The 23,142-nt window shown below is 59.3% G+C and overlaps 1 protein-coding gene across 3 annotated transcripts; it reads right to left on the bottom strand.

The window, feature by feature from the left end:
• Positions 1–5,013: 5,013 nt before the first annotated feature.
• RBM38 (RNA binding motif protein 38) lies at positions 5,014–22,902 on the bottom strand. 3 transcript variants are annotated; one of them, XM_054466945.2, is made up of 5 exons: positions 22,469–22,902; positions 21,803–21,898; positions 21,519–21,642; positions 20,962–21,016; positions 5,014–6,802 (listed from the first exon to the last, which is right to left on the bottom strand). In XM_054466945.2, the coding sequence occupies exons 1-5, from the start codon at positions 22,703–22,705 to the stop codon at positions 6,499–6,501; spliced, it is 816 nt and encodes a 271-aa protein (XP_054322920.1). In that variant the 5' UTR covers positions 22,706–22,902; the 3' UTR covers positions 5,014–6,498. The 3 variants fall into 3 exon arrangements, with proteins under 3 accessions (XP_054322920.1, XP_054322918.1, XP_054322919.1); XM_054466943.2 differs by lacking the exon at positions 21,803–21,898 and having other exon boundaries at positions 22,469–22,901; XM_054466944.2 differs by lacking the exons at positions 20,962–21,016; positions 21,803–21,898.
• Between the last annotated feature and the right edge of the window lie 240 nt (positions 22,903–23,142).

Genomic DNA, 23,142 nt, shown 5'->3' with positions numbered 1-23,142 from the left:
GGCACCTTGGGCTGCCAGTCCCATAGGAACGTGAGCAGCCACGTCCGATGAGAACTGTTTGCCAAACTTCCAACACCTCACTGAGGCAGAAGCTCGAGCTGTCTTCCTGGAACTGCCCCTAAGGAACCAGGTGACCTCAGGCCACGTGCAGTGAGCGCTCTGAGCCTCGATTTCCCCCTGGGTGAAATGGGCATAAGGATAGACCCAGCGCACCCCACTGGTGTGAAGGTAAAGAGGTAACAGGCTTGGTCAATAACAGTCTCCATAAAGCGCGTGCGAATGGGACATGACTCTTATGGACTCAAAGCTTACTGCTGGAAGGACCTGAGGCAGAAACTGCAAGGCCGGGCGCCGTGGCTCATGCCTGTAATCCCAGCACTTTGGGAGGCCAAGGCGGGCGGATCACGAGCTCAGGAGATCGAGACCATCCTGGCTAACACGGTGAAACCCCGTCTCTACTAAAAATACAAAAAAACATTAGCCGGGTGTGGTAGCAGGCGCCTGTTGTCCCAGCTACTCGGGAGGCTGAGGCAGGAGAATGGCGTGAACCCGGGAGGCGAAGCTTGCAGTGAGCCGAGATCGTGCCGCTGCACTCCAGGATGGGGGACAGAGCGAGACTCTGCCTCAAAGAAAAAAAAAAAAAAATACGAGAAACTGCAAGTTGTCTGCATAAGGACATTCCCGTGTCTTCCTTGGTAGCAGAAGGCTTTCTGTGTTCCGGTAGCTATATCCCCAGCTAAACACCGGCATTCCCCACCTCCTTTGCAGTTAAGTATGGCCATGTGACTAAGTTCTGGCCAATGAAATGGAAGAGGAATGTTGTGTGCAACTTCTGGGAAGTCTCCTTGAGAAGTCTCAGCTTGAGATACTCTAGCCTTCCCCTTTCTTTCTTCTGCTGCCTGGCACTTGAACACGATGGCTGGAGCTCCAGCAGCCATCTTGGTCCCCGAGATGGTCTTAAGGAAGGAAGCCATGCATTGAAATGGTTCACTGGGATGATGGAAGGGGCCTAAGCTCCTGATGACTGTGGAGCTGTCATCCAAGCCCTGGACTGCCTGCTTCAGACTTATTTTACATGAGAAAAATAAATGAATTACAGGTAGCTAAGAACCACCCTGATTTTGGACTTTCTATTGCAGTTGCTGAACCTAATTCTAAGTAACGCCAGCCCTTTGAGGTTGTATATGTCCAGAGTCTTGGTTGCCAGGGACAAAAAAATCAAATAAATAGGCTTAAGTAAAAGGGGGAAAGTATTAGCTCTCAAATTAAGAAGGTCCAGGATCTAACTTCAGGCATAGCTGGATCAAAGGCCCCCAAAGATGTCCCCAAGACCCTATCTCTGCTCCTCTCTCCTCAGCTCTCCTTTGTCCTGGGCTGGCTTCCTTCTCAGGCAGCCTCTCTATAAGCACAAACTCCTCTCTGCCCCTAGCTGCTCCAGGCTTATCTGCTCCCAGCTTGGCTTCCTCAGCAGAGGGACAGCTTTCCTCCCCTAGGAGGACTGGCTCGCATGGACCCACCCTGGGTCGCGCGTCTATCCCTGACCCATTCTCGGGGTCCAAGGGAGTAGAATATGCTGACTATTTGAGCTGCGGAGCCAGGGGTAGAGGTGGCTCCATTGAACCACCTGGCCTGAGGGTGGTGCGGGGGCGGCTCTCTAAGGAAAAGCAAGTGCTGTCACCAGGAAGGGAGTGGATGCTGGGCAGGCAGGACCTGCGGGGCTACCCAGGGTTCAGCTCAATGCATGCAGGGAAGAAGGTGAGGTTCAGGGAGGACAGCAACCAGGCAAGCCCCCCACCAGGGCAGAGCAGAGCAAGCCAGGGCTGTGACATGGAGGTGACCTCACCGTCGTGTGGCTTCTTCTTGTGGGCCGCAGTGGCTGTGGTTCCCACACCTTGTCCCAGCCCAGTCTCTCTGTGATTACACCCCCAGAAGGGGAGTGACAGCCCAATGGCCTTGGAGAGCCCCTTTTTCCTCTCTGGGCCTCAGTTTGCTCAACTGGAAAGTGGGATGAAAATGGGGCTCCAATCGCTAAGGGAAGCACCTCTCACTCACCACTGCCCCTCCCCAGCAAGAAGTCTCCAAATCAATGCCATGGGGCGGGGTGGGGTCTCAGGCCCCTCTGGATCCCGCGTGCCTCTCCCAGCCTCCAGCTGGCTCACACAGCAGCCACGTGCCCTGGAAGTTGCACTCGGCCTCTGCTCCCAGGTCTGGTCCTCTTGCCTGCTTGGAGGGTAACAGCTCAGAGGTGGACCAACCTGTGGGCAAAGCCCGGCTGGTGGGATGGCCCTGGCTGCACTGCTGAGGCTCTCTGGGCTTTGTCAGCTCCTTGAAGAAGGGGAAGCAGGCGCTTCTCCAGGCCTCACAGGGCTTGGGCACCCTACTCCCAGGGGCGGTGAGTGCCCGGCCCACGCTGCTGTCGTTGAGGTCTCTCACGGCCGTCTCAGCTGGGTGTGCAAACCCCACAGGCAGCTGCTTCAGGAGGGGATCCCTGGAAGCACAGCAGGGGATCAAGGACATGAGGCAGTGAAGAGAAGGGGGAGTCAGGGACTCAGGGCACCAGTGCAGAGCACGCACCCTAGAGTGACTGCCGAGGGTGGCGAGGGACGGGCGTCTATCCCCTAACTCCCCTCCGGCCTGCTGAGGGCTGCCCCGGGGTGTTAGCTCCCCGGCCCTTCCTGCCTGCCTATGCACTGGCTGAGCCTGCGCCAATGTCCAGACAGAAACCCTCTCGAGGACTAGGGGGCTGGCAGTGAGCGGTCTTCCCCCATGCCAAAGGACACTGGCGGCCACCATCTGCCCCCCAGCCAGGTGAGCAGCCAGGTACGGCACCTCCCTCACTGTGTCTGTCTCTTCTCCCTCCGAGTCCGCCGGCCTGGACCTGCTCCACTTCCCTCTCCCCCAAGCCAGTGAACCCTCAAAACCATGGCTGCTGCCCCCTGCAACACCCTCACTTGTTGTGGAGCCAAATGATGGGGGTGGGTCCTGTACTGTCACTCAACACGTGTGTGCACGTGTGTCTGGGTGCACATATGTGTGTATCTTTGTGTGGGTACATGGGTGTGTGTGTGCAGGTGTCTATCTCCACATGTATATATGTGTGTGCATATCTGTGTGTGCCTTGGAAGGTAATTTTGTGTGCAAGCATGTCTCCGTGTGCATATGTGCATGTACTGTGTGGGAGCCAGGGTGTGTACATGTGTATGTGTGATGGTGTGTCTGAGAATTAGTGTGTGTCTGTTTCTGTGTGCCGGTATCCCTGAATACCATTGAGTGGGAGTGTCTGTGTATAGCACATACATGTTTATGTGCTAATGTGTCTGCGGATGTGTGTCTGTGTGGATATGTGTATCTATTCACAGGTATGCCTGTTATCAGTGTGTGTGTGTGCATATGGGGGTCCGGGATAATGTGTGTTAACGTGTATACATACACAAACATACATCTGCATGCATGTATGTGTGACATCTGGCCCTCTGGGCACCAGGCCTGTGCCGGCTGCTAAGAACACAGTGGGTAGGACAGAAAGTCCCTGCCTTGGGAGGACACTCGCGACCGTCTTGCACAGTGAGGCTCAAGGCCGGGGAGGACCTGGCTGGGCTCAGCCCACATGTCTGGGCACACCCCGGCCACCTCAATCAGGCCCACACCCTTCAGCTCCAGGCAAGCCCCTCTCACCTCACCGCGTCTCTTGGGTGCCCAAGCAATGTGGGCTCCACTCCTAAGCATCTTGGTTCACCGGTCTGATAATGGGGATACCTGGAGGGTAACTGAGATCATCCATGAAAGCGCATGGCACAGTGTGCAGACCTGTCAGTGGCCGCAGATGTTGGTGCTGCAGTGCTGGGGTTTAGGACCCTCGTTGCCGGGGCTGGTGGCCACGCTCTGCATCCCTGCTGCCCTCAGCCGGCCCCTCTCCCCACCCAAATCGGGTGACTTAGAAATTCCCTCTCGTGGGTTTGTCACCATCCAGAGCCTTCAATCCTGGGACCCAGGAGATGTTTTCAAGGCCTCAGGGCCTTCCCAAAGGCCTGACCCAGAGGCTGCCACCAGCTGATAGTGACAGGAAACATGCAGGCCGCGAGTGGCCTTCACGATAACCCTGGCAGTACCCGCAGCCCCCCTCCGTGGATCCCCAAGTTCTTATCAGCTGCAGCAAGTCTCCTCCTCCGGGCTTGAAGCCCCACACTGCCCTCCCAGACCCCTCACAAGTGTTTGCAAACTGAGACAGTAGGAGGGAGGGGCCGGCCGGCGGGGCCTGGGAAGAAGTACAGACCCCCACAGGATCTCTATCCCCTCCCCGCCGGAAACCTGTCAGTCTCCATCACCCTGGGGCACTGTTGTGTCTCCCCCAGCAGATGATAAACCCAAAGGGCAGCCCTGTCTGCTCTATCCCCAGCGCTTTGCGTGTGACCCAGCACACATCTTGAGATGACACAGCGAGTGAGCAGTTCAAGGAAGGAGTTAATGGATTCTCCAGCCCTGACACCTCCTCTATGAAGGCCTTGTGATTTCCCCAGCTCTGAGTTCTAAATGCTGGGACGATCCAGCCCCAGACCAAGGCTTCCCTCCCAACTCTACCCTAAGGGCAGCCATCCTGGACACCTGCCATCGTCCTCTCAGGAGCCCACATTCAGGGTCTTCTGGTGGCAACCCCCCTTCTCTTGGGGAACTGTCCTCCTATTCCACAGGGATCTGGTGGGGCTGCCAATCACAATCCATGTCCAGGCCCCTCCCCAGCCACAGCGCCAAGAAGTAGCCCAAGTGCAGTCCTCTCCGGGTCTGAAGCTGACGCTGGATGACGCATGGCGGTAGGGACGCCAGGCCTCCCCTGCATTAGTGGGTGTGAAGAGGGGCTGCGTCTGTTCTGCTACTGAGGCTCAGCGGCCGGTGCAGGCCAGGTGCTCTACGCACGGCTGCCAGTGAAATCCTGGGATCCTGAGCCAGGAGGGCGGGGCATGGGTGATGCCCACAGGCACGAGGGGAGCTCTGTGTTTTGAGAAAAATTAGACCAACTTTTTCTTTAAAGAAAACAAGTTTTATTTTTATCATCAGAACATTCTAATAAAAATATTATTATGAGATTAGCTACCTTTATTCTCTGGGCCTTGACTCCGTCCCAGGCCTGCCCTGGAGCGCCTGCACGCTCAGCTCCCTGAGGTAGGTCCGGAGGGAGACCCCCCGCTGCCCCCCGCCCTTGGCCAGGATACCGCTCACCTCACGCCCCCTCCTCCAGACCCCCACAGCCCTGGATGCCCCATAGCAGCCCTGCCATGGCTGGCAGAACTGCCTCCTCCCTCCACCAACCCCCAAGACAGGCAGGAATCGTCTTGGGCTGGCACGCAGCAGGTGGTGCGGGGGTAGAGGGAAGAGGCACACCCTTTTGCACTCAACCGCTCCAGCGGGCAGAGCTGAGGGCCCCTGCCCCCCCAGGCTGGCACCGCCGTGGTCTAGACCCCGAATGGCCTGAATGCTGTGGATCACTCCCTTCTCCCCTTCCACAGTGTTTGGGGAGTTGGGGAGGGAGGGAAGGGAGAGAAGTGTCAACGTCGCAGTGACAGGGTCCTGAGACAACTCACTCTGCCACCCCAGCAGGCAGCAGCAGACAGTGGCCCGCATGGGCCTGAGGGGCCTCCTGTCTGTGCTGCCCATCCCACCGAGAGGATCCTGGCCCGCAAGCCGGCAGACACTTTATTATACAGAAACACTGTCGTCGTCTCCACGGGCGGAGCCAACAAAAGCAAGTCTCTCCAAGTCAAAAATAGGTTTTGGATTCTTGGTGGCGGCGGTATCCGCTGAAAAAATAGACTGAACTTCTGAAATTATCTTAGTAGCAAAACAATTACAAGAAAAAAGTTGCAACTTCAGTGCTATGACTGGAAAGGGGCCTTTGGCCAGCTGCCCGTTACCGGCAGCCCCCGTGCGCCTGGGAGCTCCTCTGGCCTTGAGGAAGCTGCCCACGTGCCCTGATGGAGAAAATGGGACTCCAACAGGAGGCCGTGTCCTCACACCTCCGACTGTGCTCACAGCTCGGGAGGATCAAGTTACAATAAACAGTCCATGAACTTCTTGCTCTCAGGTTTCCCTGGAGTCAGACATCTCTGCACAGTCCAGGGCAGCCAGGGGCTGCAGAGGGTCTGTGACACCCCGCCACGATGCGGCAGTGGGGACACAAGCCTGAGGGCACCTGGAGTGTGGAGAGGCAGAAGAAGGTGCAAGGAGAGGCTGCCATGGTGTACAAGGAACCTGGGATTGCGTCTTTAAATAGCTCTCGGTCATTCTTAAAGTCCTCCCTCAAGACACAATGGGACCTAGATTTAAAGAGAAGCCATCTCTTCGCTCTCCCAGGGCGCAGGCGGAATGCCCGAGCAGTGGTCGGAGGCACGGGTGCTGGTGGCACCTCACTGAAGCTCAGCCGGGCTGTCGCCAGCCCATCATGGCCTGGCAGCTCCGTCTGCTGTGAAGGTGACAATGCCACAGTCCTCGGGGCAGGAACGCCCCTCACTGCATCCTGTCGGGCTGCAGCTGCGGCGCCTGGTACTGCACGAAGGTGGTGCCCGCGGGGGCTGTGGCTGAGAGGGCCTGGGGCACGGCGGCTGGGTAGCTGTAGCCCACGAAGCTGGCAGCTGTGGCAGGCGAGGCGGCGTATGGGTACTGGTCATAGGTGGCCGGTGGGTACTGGGCGTAGGCCGGGCTGGCCGGCGTGTACTCAATGTAGGGTGAGGACAGTGATGGGATGGGGGCAGCCGGGATCACCACGCTGGGCTGCACGATGGCTGGTGGGTAGATGTAGTGCGGGGTCAGCCTGTGGGGCCAAGCAGAGCGGGTTAGGGCCAGAACGGAGCTGGGGAATACAGCTGGGAGAACAGTGGGGTACACGATGCACGCTGCCCCCCACCCCGAGCCCCGACTTTCCTCATCAGTCAGATGGGCACAGAAACAGCACCGGGCCAGATGCTGCAGCCTCAAGGCCTTCGCACTGGCTGTCCGCACTAACCACCGGGCTCCCTCCTCCCCTCCATGTCTCCTTCTCAGCAAGGCCTTCCCAGACTGCACCCCCCCATCCCAGCCCTACACCCCAAATCCCCGGGGCTGGTGCAAAAATAAAAATCTTGAATGGTTGTTTTCAAATGATTGAGAATTTGAAGCCACAACAGCAAGCATGCGATCAAGAGCAGGGCCCGGTACAAATGCCCTGGTTGCATGTCTGGGAGGCCAGCCCTGTCCCCCTTCCCTGCTCATCTCCCTGATACCCAACACCCACCAAGTAACACTGCACACTCGGCTCATGTACACGCCTTCTCTCCCAGCCAACACCCGCTCCTCACAGGGTTTCTTTCTTTTTTTTTTTTTTTGAGACAGAGTCTTGCTCTGTCGCCCAGGCTGGAGTGCAACGGCGCGATCTCGGCTCACTGCAAGCTCCGCCACCCGGGTTCACGTCATTCTCCTGCCTCAGCCTCCTGAGTAGCTGGGACTACAGGCACCCGCCCCCACGCCCGGCTAATTTTTTTGTATTTTTAGTAGAGACGGGGTTTCACCGTGTTAGCCAGGATGGTCTCAATCTCCTGACCTCATGATCTGCCCACCTCGGCCTCCCAAAGTGCTGGGATTAGAGGCCTGAGCCACCGCGCCCAGCCCTCACAGGGCTTCTTTCTGTCCCTGCCAGCAGGGACTCTGGCCTGCAGCAGCTCCGTGAGGATGTGAGAGTGACTGCGTGAATGCTGGAGCAAAGGAGCGCAATGGCGGTGACCACAGAGATGATGGCTCCATGAGCAGCCCTCGGTAATGGCACCAGCAGCTGCCATACTCGCCAGCGCCCGTGCTGGGGGGAGACCCGTACTGTGACTGGGTGCGTCACCCCGTCGGCTTGGTCTTCCCATCATGAGGCCCATTTCACACACGGGGCCAAGTGACTTGTCCAAGGTCCTACAGCTGAGGAGGTGGAGGGGCCAGGAGTCAGCCGGCCTCAGAGCTGTGCTCTTAACCCTACTCGGGCAGGCCACTGTGAAAACGCGTCAGTGCCAACACTTCCTGCCTGCTGTGGGCTGGCCATGCAACAGCATATGCCCAGCCCTCAGCACAGGGGAAACGAGGCTCAGGGAGGCAGCTCTCCTGGTGTGTGCCTGCTCTGCCAACCAGCTGCTCGGTGGCCTGGGTCAAGCCGCTAAGCTTCAGTTTCCCGTCTGCAACAGAACAGCCACCTCAGCGGCATCAGAAGCTGCTGCAGAGCCCGAGGCACGGAGTGGTCTTGCCAGAGCACGGCACTGCGACCTGGGCATCAGTATCTCCTCTGCCTTGCACGCCTGCGTGTTACACAGGCCAGGCCCGCCTGGGGGGCGACTTAGAACCTCAGCTTCCTTCTGCACCTGTAGGCGGGGCCCCCCCTCAAGGGAAGCAGCTCTGGAGAAAAAGTACAACATCCTTCCCTGCATTCTGCGTTCGGCAGGGACAGAAACTGGGCAGCTTTCTGGAGCGCGTTTTGGCAACATGTGGGCCACTGAAAACACGTGCTCCCTCCCCACAGCCAGGGACCCTCGGGGTCAGAGAGGAGCCCTGGCTTCCAGCACAAAGGCAGGTGCACTCAGTGGATCCCGCCGCCCTACAGGAACAGTGGGAACCAGGAAAACCTGGATGACAGGGGTGCGGGTCCCTGCTCCTCTCACAGACCTCGCAGCGAACAACTGAGGGCACACCTGGCCTGTGCCTGAGGGGGCACTCAGGGCCTCTTGCTCCCTGCACCCCATCTGGGAAGTTTCTACACCGTGTCACCCTCTCTACTGCTGTTTACCTTCCCAGGGTGAGCCACCCTAGTGGCTCTGCAGCCCACAAGGCCAACCCTCCACAGCATCTGTCCAGAGGCCCAGGCAGCTCCTGCCAGGAACCCCGCAGCGGCACCTCCTGTCCCTCTCCCCAGGTTAGAAGCCTCTGCTGTCCACCCTGCATCCTCCATGGGAACAAGAGCCTTGAGCGGAGCCAGGCCTGGGTTTGAATTCTGACTCTCGAGCTGTGACGCCTTTCTCACGTATCTGCCAGGATGCAGAGAGGAGCAGACCACACAGCCCCTGCCCTCGAGGGGCTTAGCTTCTAGGATGGGAGAGGCACCAAAATATACCAACCCATAAACCAGAGTGGGGGCTCAAGGGAAGTCAGGACAGCAGACGGCTGTGATGTGTGGACAGCGACGGGGGAGAGGCCAGGGTGGCTTCTTGAAGGAGGGGGTGCCTGCAGAGACCTAATGATGAGGCAGAGCTGGCCACAGGGGAGCAGCATTGCGGCACAAGGGCGGAGGCAGGCGCCAGCCTGAGCGTCTGAAGAGTGGATGAGGGCAGCCGGCAGCCTCTGTGCACGACCCTCCGGCAGCACCTCCACCATGGGGGCGGCCGGGCCTGCTGACCCCTGGCTTCCACTACACACCCAGCTCCACCCTGGTGCCGGCCCATGCCCTGCAGCGCCTCAATCCCTCCCATCCTCCCTACCTGGGGCTGGCACCTGCCAATGCCTCCGCCTGGAACCCTTATCGTGGCGAGTTCCCCCAACCCCACATGGAGGCCAGCCCCTCACCTCACTATGCTGCCCGACACCCCACTGGGTGGCGCTCTGTCAGAGAGATGGCTCTGTCTGGGCCCCCAGCTCTCTGCCAGGACCAGGCCTGTAGGAGGCACTGGGCACATGGTGCTGACGGAACAAAGGCCCGGTGGGTGGCACAGATCCCACTGAGAAGGATGAGGAGCTCTGGCCGGCGGAGGCAGGGGGCCCCAGAAGGGTCTTGGAGGCCTCCCTCGGGAAGCGGTCGAGTGGAGACACAGCAAGGACTGTCTTGGGGCTGTGCCCAGCAGGCTGTCCCTGGCATCACCAGTGCCCCCCCCGACCCAGCTCTCAGAACCTCGAAAACATTCCTTAGTTGGAGGCTATGGAAGCTTTGAACCCACACCTTTTCCAAACATGGGCAGTGATGCCCCTGCCTCAGACACCTCCCCGCAAGTTTTTGCTAAAAATGTGGATCCCATGCAGACTGCAAAGGCAGATAGGGCCCAGGAATCTGCATGAACAGGCCCCAGGGTCCTGATCCACACTGCGTTCAAGAACCGCTGCCCAGACCAGGGACGCAGAACACAAGTGCCTGGGGCTGTGGGGCAGCCGGGTTCCTGCCAAACTCACCTCAAGGGCTGCGTCATTTCTATCGGGTTCTGATGCCCCACATCATCGGGGCCAGAGCGCTGCCTTGGCCACCAAGGGGCTGCCCTACTCAGGGACACTCAAACACAAGTGTGGGTGAGCAGTGTTTAGGCTGGGGAGGAAGGAAGGGCTCTCCTGTTTCCTGACCCTTGCAGACACCGCATGTCGCTATCTACTCATGTTTCTGTATGTAAAGGGCCTGGGATAACTTGCAAAGCATTTTCAAAGCCACAGAAGGCTGGGGCGGTGACTCACGCCTGCAATCCCAGCACTTTGGGAGGCTGGGACGGGCGGATCACAAGGTCAGGAGTTCAGGACCCGCCTAGCCAACATGGCGAAGCCCTGTTTCTACTAAAAATACAAAAGTTGGCCAGGTGTGGTGGCGGGAGCCTGTAATCCCAGTTACTCAGGAGGCTGAGGCAGGAGAATCACTTGAAACCAGAAGGTGGAGGTTGTGGTGGGCCAAGATTGTGCCACTGCACTCCAGCCTGGGCGAAAGAGCGAAACTCTGTCTCAAAAAAAAAAAAAAAAAAAAAAAAAAAAAAAAAAAAAAAAAAAAAAGCCACAGAAAAGATGCTAGTGTTAGCCCATTTCCCAGAGAGGAAATCCGAGGCTCAGAGAGGCCCCAAGCGACTTACTCCATCGCAGAGCAAGGGATTGGCACAGCGGGGTCTGCTGCTGGTAGCTGTGCCTGCAAGGACTGGCTGGGGCCCCAGGTTCAGCTCAAAATAAAAGGAAGGCACAGCAGGGGCCACACCTCAAGGCCCCAAGGGGGAGTGAGAGCACCGGCCGAAGTTAAGGTAGAAGCAGCCACGAAGCCCCGCCAGGCAGGAGCTGGGCTCCAGCCGCTTCTCTCCTTCCTAGGGTTACGCCTCACCCCTGCACTTGTGAGTTACCAAACAGGTTTCAAAACTTCCAAGGCGCAGTTTCCTCATCTGTAAGTTGGGTCTTACAGAGGCTGACCTCGAAAGCTCGCTGTGAGGCCCTAGAGGCGCCACTAGAACAGCGATTCCCAACCAGGACAACTGTGCCCCCAGGGGACACTGGAAAATGCCTAGGGACGGTCCTAGTTGTCACAATTGACAACCAGGAATATGGGGTGCGGGTGGGGGTGCTGCTGACTTTAGGGGTCGAGGCCAGGGGTGCTGACTGCTTCCTACAATGCTCAGGGTGCCCCCACAACAAAGAACGATGCCGCTCTAAAGGTCCGCAGTGCCAAGGCTGAGACGCCCGACTGTGGAACATCAGAAACCACATGGGGAAGGGCAAAGACAAGGAATCCTCACTGCTGTTCTGACCACAAGTGCCCACGCCAGGGGGGCTGCAAAGAAGGCAGGTGGGAACAAAGAGAGACTGAGGGGCACATGCAGCCACGCACGCATGGGCAAACCCGGAGTGGTCAGATGAGAAAGAAAAATGCAGCCAAACCACCGGCCCTGCACTGTCCAAGGGCGGCCCCACCCTGGGCCTGCATCCGGCCGCAGGCCCAAGACTCCACTGCCTGGCAATGGGGAGCGGGTGCATGCACCAGGCAGGTTCCTCAGCACCCCCACTCACACTCCATGCTCAGAAAGGTCAGGTGCCACAGCCTCTGCATGCCAGGGCACAGCCTGGTAGCTGCACGCCGCCCCACCCACCAAGTGTGTCCCTTGCACAGGCTCGCCTGCCAGGGCACGTGTCTGCCTGGCCCTGGTGGGACTCTCCTGCCCTCTCCACCTCAGTGAAGAGCCCACCAGGCCACCCAGGCACTGCCCTGCCCACTCACCCCCAATCAGCCTATGCCCACACCATCCAACAGGGAGCTCCTGCTTCCATCCCTCAATTCTCCGATCCTCTCCTTCATCACCAACTCTCCAGGCGGGCGCAGTGGCGTGGCACTGCCTTGGTGGTGGTGGTGGTAGTGGAGGCCTGCCTCCCATCCCTGAATCCTTCACCCAGCGGCAGCCAGAGCTGTCTTAAAAACATCGAGACCCACGCCTGGAATCCCAGCACTTAGGGTGGCCAAGGCGGGTGGATCATGAGGTCAGGAGATTGAGACCACCCTGGCCAACATGGTGAAACCCCGTCTCTACCAGAAATACAAAAATTAGCTGGGCGTGGTGGTGCATGCCTGTAATCCCAACTACTCAGGAGGCTGAGGCAGGAGAATCGCTTGAACCTGGGAGGCGGAGGCTGCAGTGAGCCGAGATCAAGATACTGCATTCCAGCCTGATGACAGAGCGAGACTCCATTTCAAAAAACAAACAAACGAAAACATCAACACCCCATCACCTCCAGAAGTAGAACCCTCCAGCTGCCTCCCATTGTACCCAGAAGAAAACCCAAACTGCTCCCTCGTGGCTTCCTGTGTTATTAGGCCTCAAACTACCTCTTCTAACTCATCTCCACCTGCACTGTGCCCTCCCTGGCCACATTCCCACTGCCCTGGGCTCCCTCTGTTCCCAGATTCGACTCCTTCCCACCACAGGACCTTCGCACCTATGCGCTTGCTTCTTCCCACAGCTCAAAGCTCACCCCTCAGGGGCCCACCAAGGCGGCTCTGTTTCCTTATGATCGGAAGCCCCCTCGTCATCTACCTTGCACAATGTCTTCCCCACAAGAGCAGGGTCTCAGCCGCTGCGTCCCAAGTGCCTCAGCACAGCAGGTGCCCGGTGCTGAGCGTCTGAGGCAGGCCCCGGCTTTGCAGGCAGCTGGGAGGCAAAAGAGCCCCCACTTGGAACGGCCTCTGCTTCCCAGGCCAAGAGTCCCCGCCCCAAGAAGCCAGAGAAAGCAGTTCAGCCTTGAGCAGCCAGGGCTGGGCAGGCTGGAGGGACAGGCAGGCAAGGCTCCACCCAGCCAGTCACAGCTAGACAGGCACAGCCCACCAGCCTCTGCTCCCCGACCAGGTGCCTGGCGGCCCCGGGTGACCTCATCACTGCCTCTAGGGAACCACACGCCCCAGGGGGCTGCTAAGAGGATCTGTTGCTTCTGTGCACCCCAGAGGCTTAAGCAGCAGACGCCTCCTTGGGCCTGAGGAATGCTCGGAGGGACAGAGGCCCTCCCTCTCCTAGGACTTTCAGCCCCAGGTCAGGGGGCAGCAGCCAAGAACCCTTGGTGAGCAAAACAGACCAGCGGCCAGGCGCAATCAGGTAGGAGCCCAAAGGTCGGGGGACCCAATGCTCATCAGGGCTGCTCCTGTCTGGCCAAGGCCCACCGGCCTCTTCAGGCACACGGCACTTGCTCCCTCCTCTAGAAGCCACTTTGGAATCGGCCCTCTGTACAGCCGCTGCTGGAGTCCCATCCATTCCCCAGGGATGCAGAGCCATGGCCCAGCTCTTCCCTCACAGGAGAGGGCAGGAGTCTCCTTCCCTTCCAGTTTCCTTCCAAGTTCCGGCCTCAGAACAACTGGGCGTCTGTGCCTCCTCATCCTCTGCAGAAAACTTCTATCCTCCCACCAAGACCCCGGAGAAGAGCCTTGCGCCAATCAGAGGCAGATCTGTTTCCCAGAGAATTAATCCCGCCACCTGTGCAAAGTCCAGGCCGAACCAAGGAAGAAAGCACAGGAATGGGTGGGACAGATCTCCCACATGCCACCCAAGCCCCTCTGCAATGCTGGACACTGGGCACAGGCACCTAGCTGGGGTCCGGGATGTTTGCGGAACGACGACTCAGGGGTTCTCTGCTTCCCTCTAGTGCCGGAGCCTGGGCAACACCAAACCCCCAAATCATGGAGCCACTGAAACGGGTCACCATTAGGGCTGGAAAGGCCAGGCCATGCCGGGAGCGCTGGCTCTGCCACAGCCCAGGAGACAGGGGGACACAGAGCCTGGTCCAGACTGGAAATCTGAGGTGCCTGCCTCCCTTCCAGTTCACACGTGGCCCAGGCAGCATCTGCACCCCAACACACCCAGGGTCAGCACACAGCCAAGAGCACCCCAGCTGACTCTGTCCACGGAGACTCATGAGTCCAAGGGCAGGAAGAGCCCCAAGTCCAGATCCTGGCCATGCCTGTCCAAGTGGCATGGACCACCACTCAGCTCCTCCAGCCTCTGTTTCCCCATCTGTAAACTAAGGATGCTGCAGAGTCCAACAGATTGCCCCCAAGACAGAGGGCTTGGGCCTCCGGCAGAGTCTGCGAACCCTGTGGCGGGCTGGGTGAGAGAAGTACAGATGGTGCCTGGGACACATGCTGCCCACACTCAAAGCAGAACTCGCAGTGAAAAGAACTGACCACGGCCCAGGAGGACTCATTTTCTGAACATAAAGTCGCCTCTGAAAATAAAAACGAAAAAGGCAAATGAGCCCATTTCACTTTCCCTGCTCTCCAGGGGCCTTGCCTCACCACGGCAGAGACGGACCGCAGCTTTTAGGGTTCTGACTCCCGCCTGGCTGGGTGTGGGAAGGTCCCCGAGGTGCCTGGCAGGCAGGAAGCCAGGCCACGGCCCTGCCTCCCGGGAATCCCCAGTGACTTGTGAGGGGGAGGGCCGGGAGGTCTAGGGACATTCAAGTTCTGTGGGGCAGCCAGCCACAGGACACAGGTCAAATGCCCTCTCTGTGGGGCAATGCCAGGCCCGGAAGAGCATCTCCACCTGAACCGGCCCAAACTCCAACTCCTGACCTTCTCCCCAAAACTGTACTGCACAGCAGCCTCCACCCCAGTCAGGGCCAAGCCCATCTCCCATTTCATAGGCCCAAAGCTCCAGAATCTTCTTGGACTCCTCTTTCTTTCCCAGGTTCTTTAAAATAGACACCCAGAATCTCACTGTATCTCACCAGGGCCGCTGGTGCAGGCAGCAACCTCGTCTCATGCCTGGATTACTGGGCATACTCTAAGGGCCTCCAACCACCACAATACCCTCGGCCGTCCAGGCTCAACCCAGCAGCCAGAAGCAAAAACACTCTGAAAACAAAAATGCAGTCTGACCCATCCCTCCTCCGCTCGGAGCCTGCATGGCCCGGTGTCACTTGGAGGAAGGTAGCAGTGCCTCCCTGGGTCATCAAAGTCCTCTAGGAGCTGAGGCTACCCTGCCGGGCCCTGAGCCTCCCTGGCTGCTGCCTTCCCCTCCCCAGCTCCTGTCGCCTTCTGAGGCATGCTGACCTCCTTTGTCTATGTCCTTCTCTCAGCACCTCGCTGCAGGAAGCACTGTGATTAGGAGCTAGGACAGGGTCTCCCCTCACCCCCACGGCAGGCATCCCCAGCCTGGCACAAAGCAAGCAAAGATCTGTCAGACAAGCTGACCCAGTGTCCAGCTCCCTACTCTACCCAAACGAGATCAGCAGGAAGGTCCTGATGCCCGCAGCACACTGCAGAGTTATCAGCCTGTCCACCCTGGAAACAAGGTGAAACTGACGCTAAACGAGGAAAGCTCGAGCTTGGGCCTCCACCTCGGTCTGTGATCAGGCCTCTACCCTGAGACAAAGCTGTGCCCCTTGGCCCAAGGCTTCCAGAAAAGGCTCCCCAGGCCCAGCAGGGAGCCAGGGTGAGAACTCATGCTCGGAGAGGAGCCCCCGCCACCCAAAGGCTGCTTTCTGTTTCAGCAGACAGGACAAACAACAGGTGCGGCACGGGCGCCCGCCCAGGAGGGCCACGGCGCAGCCCACGCCTGGCTCCAGATGAGCTGCCAAACAGGAAGCCTTGTGGGGGGGCTGGGAGGGGGCGGTGGGGCCACCACGAGACACCCTCAGGGTGAAAACGTGACGCCACAGTGTTGGGGGGAGTCACTTCCTCCCAGCCCCCATGCTGCCTGGCTCTGACCTCAGCTTCTGTCCCTGTCCTGCGGTGCTCACCCTGTGCCCGCCACGGCGAACTGCGGCTCGCCTGTCACCCTGGGCCTGGGCTGCTCGCTCTTCCCCAGACACCAATAGGGCCCATTTCCCGCATCCTCAGTGGAGCCTTCCCCAGCACGCTTGCACACGTGCGCGTGTGTGCGTACACACACACACACACACCATCACCTGCAAACAGCTCCTCTGGCTTTGTTTCACTTTGTATTATAAAATAATAAAAGACTCCCAAGAAGTTGCAAAAATAGTACAGATAGGTCCTGTGTACCCTGCCTCCTCCATCCCCCAAGGGCACATCAGAGTAACTAAGGACATGAGCAAAACCAGGACACTAACCCAGGCACATTGCTATGACCTGGACTGCAGGCCTTCAGCACACTGCATCATCTTCTATACACACTAACCTTCTTACATGTCATGTGTAGTTACACACGAACTGTGAAGCTTTATCACACACACAGACACATCTCCCCACCACTGTACTGGAGACGCTGGACTGTTCGGTCCCCACACAGGCACTCATTCCGCCAGCTTCCTGTTTAACTGCACGCATCACCATGCGGGCCCACGAGTGCACAAACAGAATGTGAGCACCTGAGATCGGGGACCACGTCTTTCTTATTCAAAGGATCCCTGGCACCAGGTCTGGCATACAGCAAGCACTCAATAAACACCTGATGAATGAATGATGCTGGGAGTAGCTGTTGACGTTCTCCCCAGCTTGTGCACCCCATGCTCTCAAGGAGACAGACACCTTCCCATCACTGCCTCCCCAGTCCGTCCTCTTGCTCTGGGGACCCAGGTGCTCTGTCCAGGCCCCGTGGCGTGCACACACCAACGCCCCGTGATGGCAAGGGCAGCCGTCTACTACCCAGTGGGCACCAGAGACCTTCACATGAAGGACGTAGGGTCCCTGAAACTATACATGCAGTGGGGCAGGCACATGCCTGGGAGAGGGTCTCACGGCCATCATCAGTCTTGAGGCCTCATGCTCTGAATCATCCAAGAGCTGCCATCTAGCCAGAGGGAGGCGCTGAGTCCTTGTGGGAGGGACAAGAGTCTCGCAGCCCCCAGCTCAGGCCCCACCATCCCGGGATGTGTGAACCCAGCAAGTCTCTCAGTTGCTCTGAGCCTCGGTTTTGCACAGGTAATCAATCAACAAACCCTGGAGCAGGGCCAGCAAGAGATGCGTCACTGACAAACTGTGACTTCCCAAGGCCGGGCCGTCCACACACAGTCAAGTTGGCCCTGTAGGGGAGGCAGTGTTACCGTTCTCACTCACAGATGGGGAGGAGCCTGCAGAGACGGGCTGGGCCTGGCCTCAAGCCCAGGCAGACCCCCAGGGCTCTTGCTCCTGGATACAGCCTGTACCTGACACCCCGGAGTCCGAGGAACCTGTCTTGTCATCTCAGAGCCTCTGTGGTGACCATGTCCTGTCACCCAGTTGTGGCCAGTGAGGCTTAAGTGGAAGCCTGTTGAGGCCTCTGTGAAAGCTTCCATTTTTCTGCTAAAAAAGACAGAGGCAGTTCGTACTGTCCCTTATTGTCCTTTCTGCCTTGAACGTGGGTGGGATGTCTGGAGCTGTGGTAGTCATCTTGTGACCATGAGGCAAGGTCCAAGAGACTCGCAGATACTGGTCCTCATGCCACTAAACCCAGGGGACATTTGGCAATGTCTGGAGACACTTTTGGTAGTCATGACTTGGGTGAGGCAATGCTACTGGCTTCTAGGGGTGGAGACCAGGGATATTCCACTCCCTTCAAACGTTCTATAATGTACATATGAGGCACTATGTGAACGGGAGCCAAGGCCACAGCCAGGCCCCCTTAACAGGCAGGGAGACCTGCACCCAGGGAAGCAGCTGGCCCTTCAAAAACAACCCAAGGAGAGGCTCTGGGCGCAGCCAGTCCCAGGACAAACCTCTGCTCCCGGCGCCCTCAGCCCAAGAATGGACAGACACCCCTTGACACAGGGCACCCTTCCAGGCCAGACTAAGCTCTGCCTGGACACAGACCCTCTCCAGACCGCTGCACCTCCCCTCCCACCGGCAGGTGACAGACACACTCAGCTGGCAGACACCCTTGGTGGGCCATGGCCGCCGGCTCCTGCTGTGACTACCACACACTTGCCACTGCCGAGGAAGGCTCCTCCAAACTGCGGACAGTGGCCACATACAGTCAGGTCAGAAATGCACAGGTGAGTTAAGTCTCACAGAGCCTGTTCAACTTAAAAAAAGGAAAGGGGCAAGGAAACTCCCGCAAATAGCATAAAGTGTAAAGTTCTTCGGTAAATCATTCTAAACTAACATTTAAGACCCAGCCAGGCAAAGATTCCACGGGGTCTTGCCTAAAAGCAGAGCTGTGGGATCTTCAGAGTTGTCCAGGGCAAGGTATAAAAGGTCGGGGTCAGAAAGTCGAGGAAGAGTTCAGCCAGGCATGGAAGGGGTTAACTGGTGGACAACCCTCAGCTGCCCGGGCTCCTGGCTCCCACCTCCCTTCCATGCCCTCAGCCAACAGCAAGTCGCTGCCAGCCCAAGGCCGACAAAACTGGCCGCTGAGTCAGGCCCGGCTGTGCTCCCGGGCCCTGATTGTTCACAAAGACAAAAGGGACGCTGACGGCCCAGCTCTCCAGCTCCGTCAGCGGGCGGGGGCTGGGGGCAGACAGCTGACCCAGGCAGCCCGCCCCGCTGCCTCCCCGGAGCTGCACCCGGGAGCCTCCCCACACCCACCTCAGTAAGGCCCAGGCAGGGGCAGGAGGCGGCGCGATTCTCAGAGGCTTGAGTTCAGATCTCCCAGGAAACCAAGAGCGGATGGTCCCTCTGACACCGTCCCTGTTTGGGTCTCCACACTCTGGCAACCAACAGATAGAGTCTGCGGCCTCTTCATTGTCACAGGTATTAAATGGCCAGCCAGCAGATTTAGTTACAGAACACTGTCGCCTGAAATCGGGTGCACACAGTGGCAAACTCCGTGACGGATCCCAACTGCTTCTGGACGGGTGGTGTTCACAGGACTCCAGGATAACAAGGGAAAGGTCGGGCCAGGGCCCTTCCCACCGTCCCCCACCAAGAAAGCATGCGTTCAGGCACCCACCACCTGTGTTCCAATCTCCTCCTGGACGTCTATTACCTCGCGCCTCCCCACTCCGGCCCCGCCACCCCCGCCCCAGGCCCAGACAGGTGGTTAGCCTTTCTCTGCCTCAGTTTCCCCATCTATAAAGTAAGAATGGTTTCAGTCCCATCCTCAGAGGCCTGCTATGAGGACAGGAGAGGACTTGTGGGGAGGCCGGAGCACCCAGCCCACGTGCCTGCACACTGTTTTAAGCAGTTAATGTTCCTGTTTTCCGGATGAGGAGGATGCCACTGCCAAGACAGACCCAGCTGGTAAGGGGCAAAGTCAGGATTCGAACCCACGTCTGCAGGCCCCAGAGGCCAAGCACTGATGGTTATGGAGTCCCAGAGGTAGCTGTGTGGATCAGAGCGAGCCCAGACGCAAGTGGGAAGGCTTCGTCCCACTGTAAGCAGAAAAGAGCTGCAGGCACTGGAGGCACACCCTCACCTCTGGGCAGCAGCTCCCGCCCAGTCCATGCCCCCAGGCGCCTGCTGTGGGCCTGGGGAATGGAGCCAAGGTTCTGGAAACAAGGAACACCCTCTTCATGTGGCCTGAACCCCAGAGGAAGAATCCTGGTGAAGGCATGAAGGCTAGAGTGTCCCCAAACACCCCCTAAGACGACTCTACACATCTACAAAACAGATTCCAGGACGAGACGGACAGGGCCGCCTGCTCCCACCACCCTACACACTCCCTTCCCAGGACAGAGGCACCCCGGCAGGAAGCTGAGCTGCCCAGCCACTCGCACAGGCTAGAAGGGCCCCAGCCACCCTCCAGCACCCCTCAGCCAGCGGCTCCTCCCACTGCTACACTTGCACACATCCACCAATACACACGGAAGCCAGCAGGGAGCCCCCGAGTCACCCCAAGCGTTCCTAAAAAGTGGGCACAGCAACTTCTGCTGGGGCCTCTGCCCTATTCACCTGGGAGCCAGGCTCAGCCCGGTTCCACAGCATCCTTGTCCACACTGCCCCAGTCAGGCAGGTTACTCCTCAAGCTGTGTCTCTCTCAATGGAATCTACATGGTGTGCACAAGCACGCGCACACACACGTGATGAACTGGCATTAGGGATTTGGATTCAGAAAGCTCATGAAGTGCCAATGCCCTAAAAGGGGTGGTGGTCTCTGAGCTCCCTTCCCCTCCAACTCCAACCCCATCAATATGCCACGGCGCTAGGGCAGACAGCTCCCATCCATCATGCGGGTGGGGAGGCAGGCCACAAGGCAGGACCCTTTGTATCCCTTAAGTGTGTGTGTCCCTCCCCAAGCAGCTGCCAGGACTTATTAGATGTTTTAAAAAAGGGCACGGAAGTAGGAGGCGTTTTAGGATGGAGAAGAGTGGGCTGTGCTGCTTCTAAATGAGTCAGACTAGAAGCCCATAGGCCAGGCCACTCAGGCAGGTGGCCTCCACCCTGAACACATCGTATCTGCAGCAACGTTCACAAACATCAGACCTTGGTAGCAATGACCTACTGCCACCACCTGCCCCAGCACTAGAACAGGTGAGAGGAGTGCCTGGGGAAGAACCCAGCCTGCCAGTCCCTAAGAGTCATCAGCAAACACTTCAAGAGGGCGTTACCTGCACCAGGCCCACCCTAGGCCCTCCATTCAGAGAACTCAGATGTGCTGTGATCACTCCCATTTTACGGGTTCGGAAACTGAGGCCACACACCTAATGACGGGAGCTGGGGTATGCACCAAGGCAGGCAGGCTCCAAGGCTCACCATCCCCTAGGTGGTGTGGTCTCTGCCAGGGATGGAGAAATGCAATCTGCCTTCTCTTCACTCCCTTGGCTTAAACGCAATCACATGTCTGAAAACTGTCATTTCACCAGCCTTCCAGACCCAGGAAGCCCAAGACCCTCTCCGCTTCATCTCCAAGGACTGCCCACCCCAAGCCAGCCATGTCCACTCACCCGTAAGTCCGCTGGATCAAGGTGGGGTGCAGCTGCTGCACCCCAATGGCAAAGCCTAAAACGAGAGAACAATCAGGGACTTGGCCTTGCTGCAGGAGCGACGTCTCAGGGGCTGCACACAGGGTGGCAGAACCCCACAAGCCACACACCTCTAGTCAAAAGGGATCATCAGCTTCCTCTCCCCTCCCAGGCCTCCCCCTCGTGAACCCCAAGGCACACCGCTGAAGTGTGGCAGCGGGTGACGCAGGTGTCAGCAGCCACTGGTGTCGGCACTCCCAACCTCCAGGCCCCATGGCCACTTCCTCCCTCCTGCGAGGACAGCTGGCAACTGGGGTGCAGTAAACTCCCTGCCCCCCGCCCCCATCTTTGGGCCACACGCTGTGAGAAGGGGTCTAGGTCCTCGAGGAGGGGATGGCTGCCCTGTGCCAGCTCTGCAGGCACATGATAGCCGACTGCCACTGCTGGGGCGAGGAGAGGGGGGCCTCTTTCCACCCGACAGATACCGACACCCAATATAGAAACCGAGAAGAGCCAGGCAGGAAAACACAAGCTCTCACCCGTCTGGAGGCTCCGCGGCTTGGCGCCCAGATATGCCAGGTTCACGTTGGCCTTGCGGCCGTCGATGATGGGGTTCGGGTCTTTGCAAGCCCTCTCAGCTGCCGCCCGGTCGGCCATGGTCACCTGGTGGGGCACAGACACATCAGGGGCTGCCGTGGGGGAACCAGAGACAAAAGGGGCAGAGGACTCCGCCCTGGCACCGGATGCTGCCACCCCTCTCTTCCCTTCCTCTGAGGGTGCCTGTGACCCAGGGTCCTTGAGCCAAAGCCCCCCTGACCCCTACCTGGGGCTCTCCCACAAAGATGCCTCCTGGATTCCAGCTCCTCCCCTCAAAGTTCAAGGCCTGGGAAATGTGGCCTTCAAGGACAAAAATAATCCCCTGCGGGGACAGGGCAAAAATGAACCCCGAAGGGAGGTTGGGGGGCCGCCTGGACTGCCCACCAGTGAGGGCCGAGACTTTCCTCTGAGAAGGAGTTTGCGACGCTATGCTTGGAAGGTAAGCAGGAAAGTGTCTTCAAGCCGTTTTTACTTAAGCTGATGTTTATTTGGGGCGGTTGAGAGGGCTGTTAAAAATATGCGGGAGGCCGAAGGGCTCCTAACACCCCAGGGTGGAGCCGTTGCTCTTCACCCCCCGCTGTTCCAGGAAATCCCGAGTGCCCTCTGGCTCCAAAACCTCCCCACCAACTTAGGAGTCCTAATTGAACACAGCGGCTCTTCCTTTTAAACCAGGGGTGGGGGTGGGGGTGGGGGTGGGGGCCGGGGCCCGGGTGGTGGGGGCGGGACCGGCAGGAGCGCGCCCGGGAGAGGCGGCAGGTGCGGGCGCCGGCTGGAGGCGCCTGGGGCGGGGGCGGCAGCGGGCCGGCTGGGCGTGTGCCCCGGAGTGGACTCGGCGCCCGGGCCGCGATAAGGTGTGCGGCGGGGTGCGGGCCCGGGCGCGGGGGCCACTTACGAAGCCGTAGCCGCGGGACTTGCCCGTCTGGCGGTCGGTGATGACCACGGCCTCCTCGATGTCGCCGAAGCCCTCGAAGTACTTCCTGAGCGAGGCGTCGGTAGTGTGGTACGGCAGGCCGCCCACGAAGATCTTGGTGAACGTGGTATCCTTCTGCGAGCCGTGCATGGCGCCGGGGGCGGCCAGGGGCCGCGGGAAGCCCGCGCTCGGGGCGCACGGCGCGGGCTGCAGCAGCATGGGGGGCGCCCCGCCGCCTAGGGACCCGGGCCGCGCGGGGCTGCGCTCATGGGGGGCGGCGGGGAGCGCGCGGGGCAGCGAGGGGCGCCCGTCCAGCCGCCAGGCCCGACCACTCGCGCGCCACTCCCGCCGTGCGCGCCGAGCTGCGCCGCGCTGCCCTTCAGACCGGCGCTGCGGGGACTCTGCGCCCCGGCGCCGCCCCCGGGCTTTGTAGCCGGCCCCGCCCCCCAGCTCAGCCCCGCCCCCAGCCGGCTCCGCCCCGCCCCGGGCACGCTGGGACCGCCGGGAAGCGTAGTCCCAACCCCGCCCAGTCGCGCCCCGGCGCGCGGGGATTGGGGGGATTGGGGGTATTGGGGGGAGGGGGGACGGGCCCGCACGCGGGCTGAGGGCGGATCCGGACCTGGGGGCGCTGGGCGCGCCTTTCTCTCCTGGCTGCC

Source organism: Pongo pygmaeus, chromosome 21 (genome assembly GCF_028885625.2).
Source record: "Pongo pygmaeus isolate AG05252 chromosome 21, NHGRI_mPonPyg2-v2.0_pri, whole genome shotgun sequence".
NCBI lineage: Eukaryota > Metazoa > Chordata > Mammalia > Primates > Hominidae > Pongo > Pongo pygmaeus.
Note: the sequence above shows the minus strand (reverse complement) of the source record. Positions and strands in the feature narration are given on the sequence as shown.

What these genes read in the sequence shown, in the direction of transcription:
- RBM38 (XM_054466945.2), bottom strand. Translation starts at nt 22,705, where the DNA reads ATGCTGCTGCAGCCCGCGCCGTGCGCCCCGAGCGCGGGCTTCCCGCGG. An exon ending in AGTCCCGCGGCTACGGCTTC is followed by an intron (nt 21,899 to 22,468) that starts GTAAGTGGCCCC and finishes CTGTCCCCGCAG; the next exon opens with GGGATTATTTTTGTCCTTGA. An exon ending in TCTTTGTGGGAGAGCCCCAG is followed by an intron (nt 21,643 to 21,802) that starts GTAGGGGTCAGG and finishes GTGCCCCACCAG; the next exon opens with GTGACCATGGCCGACCGGGC.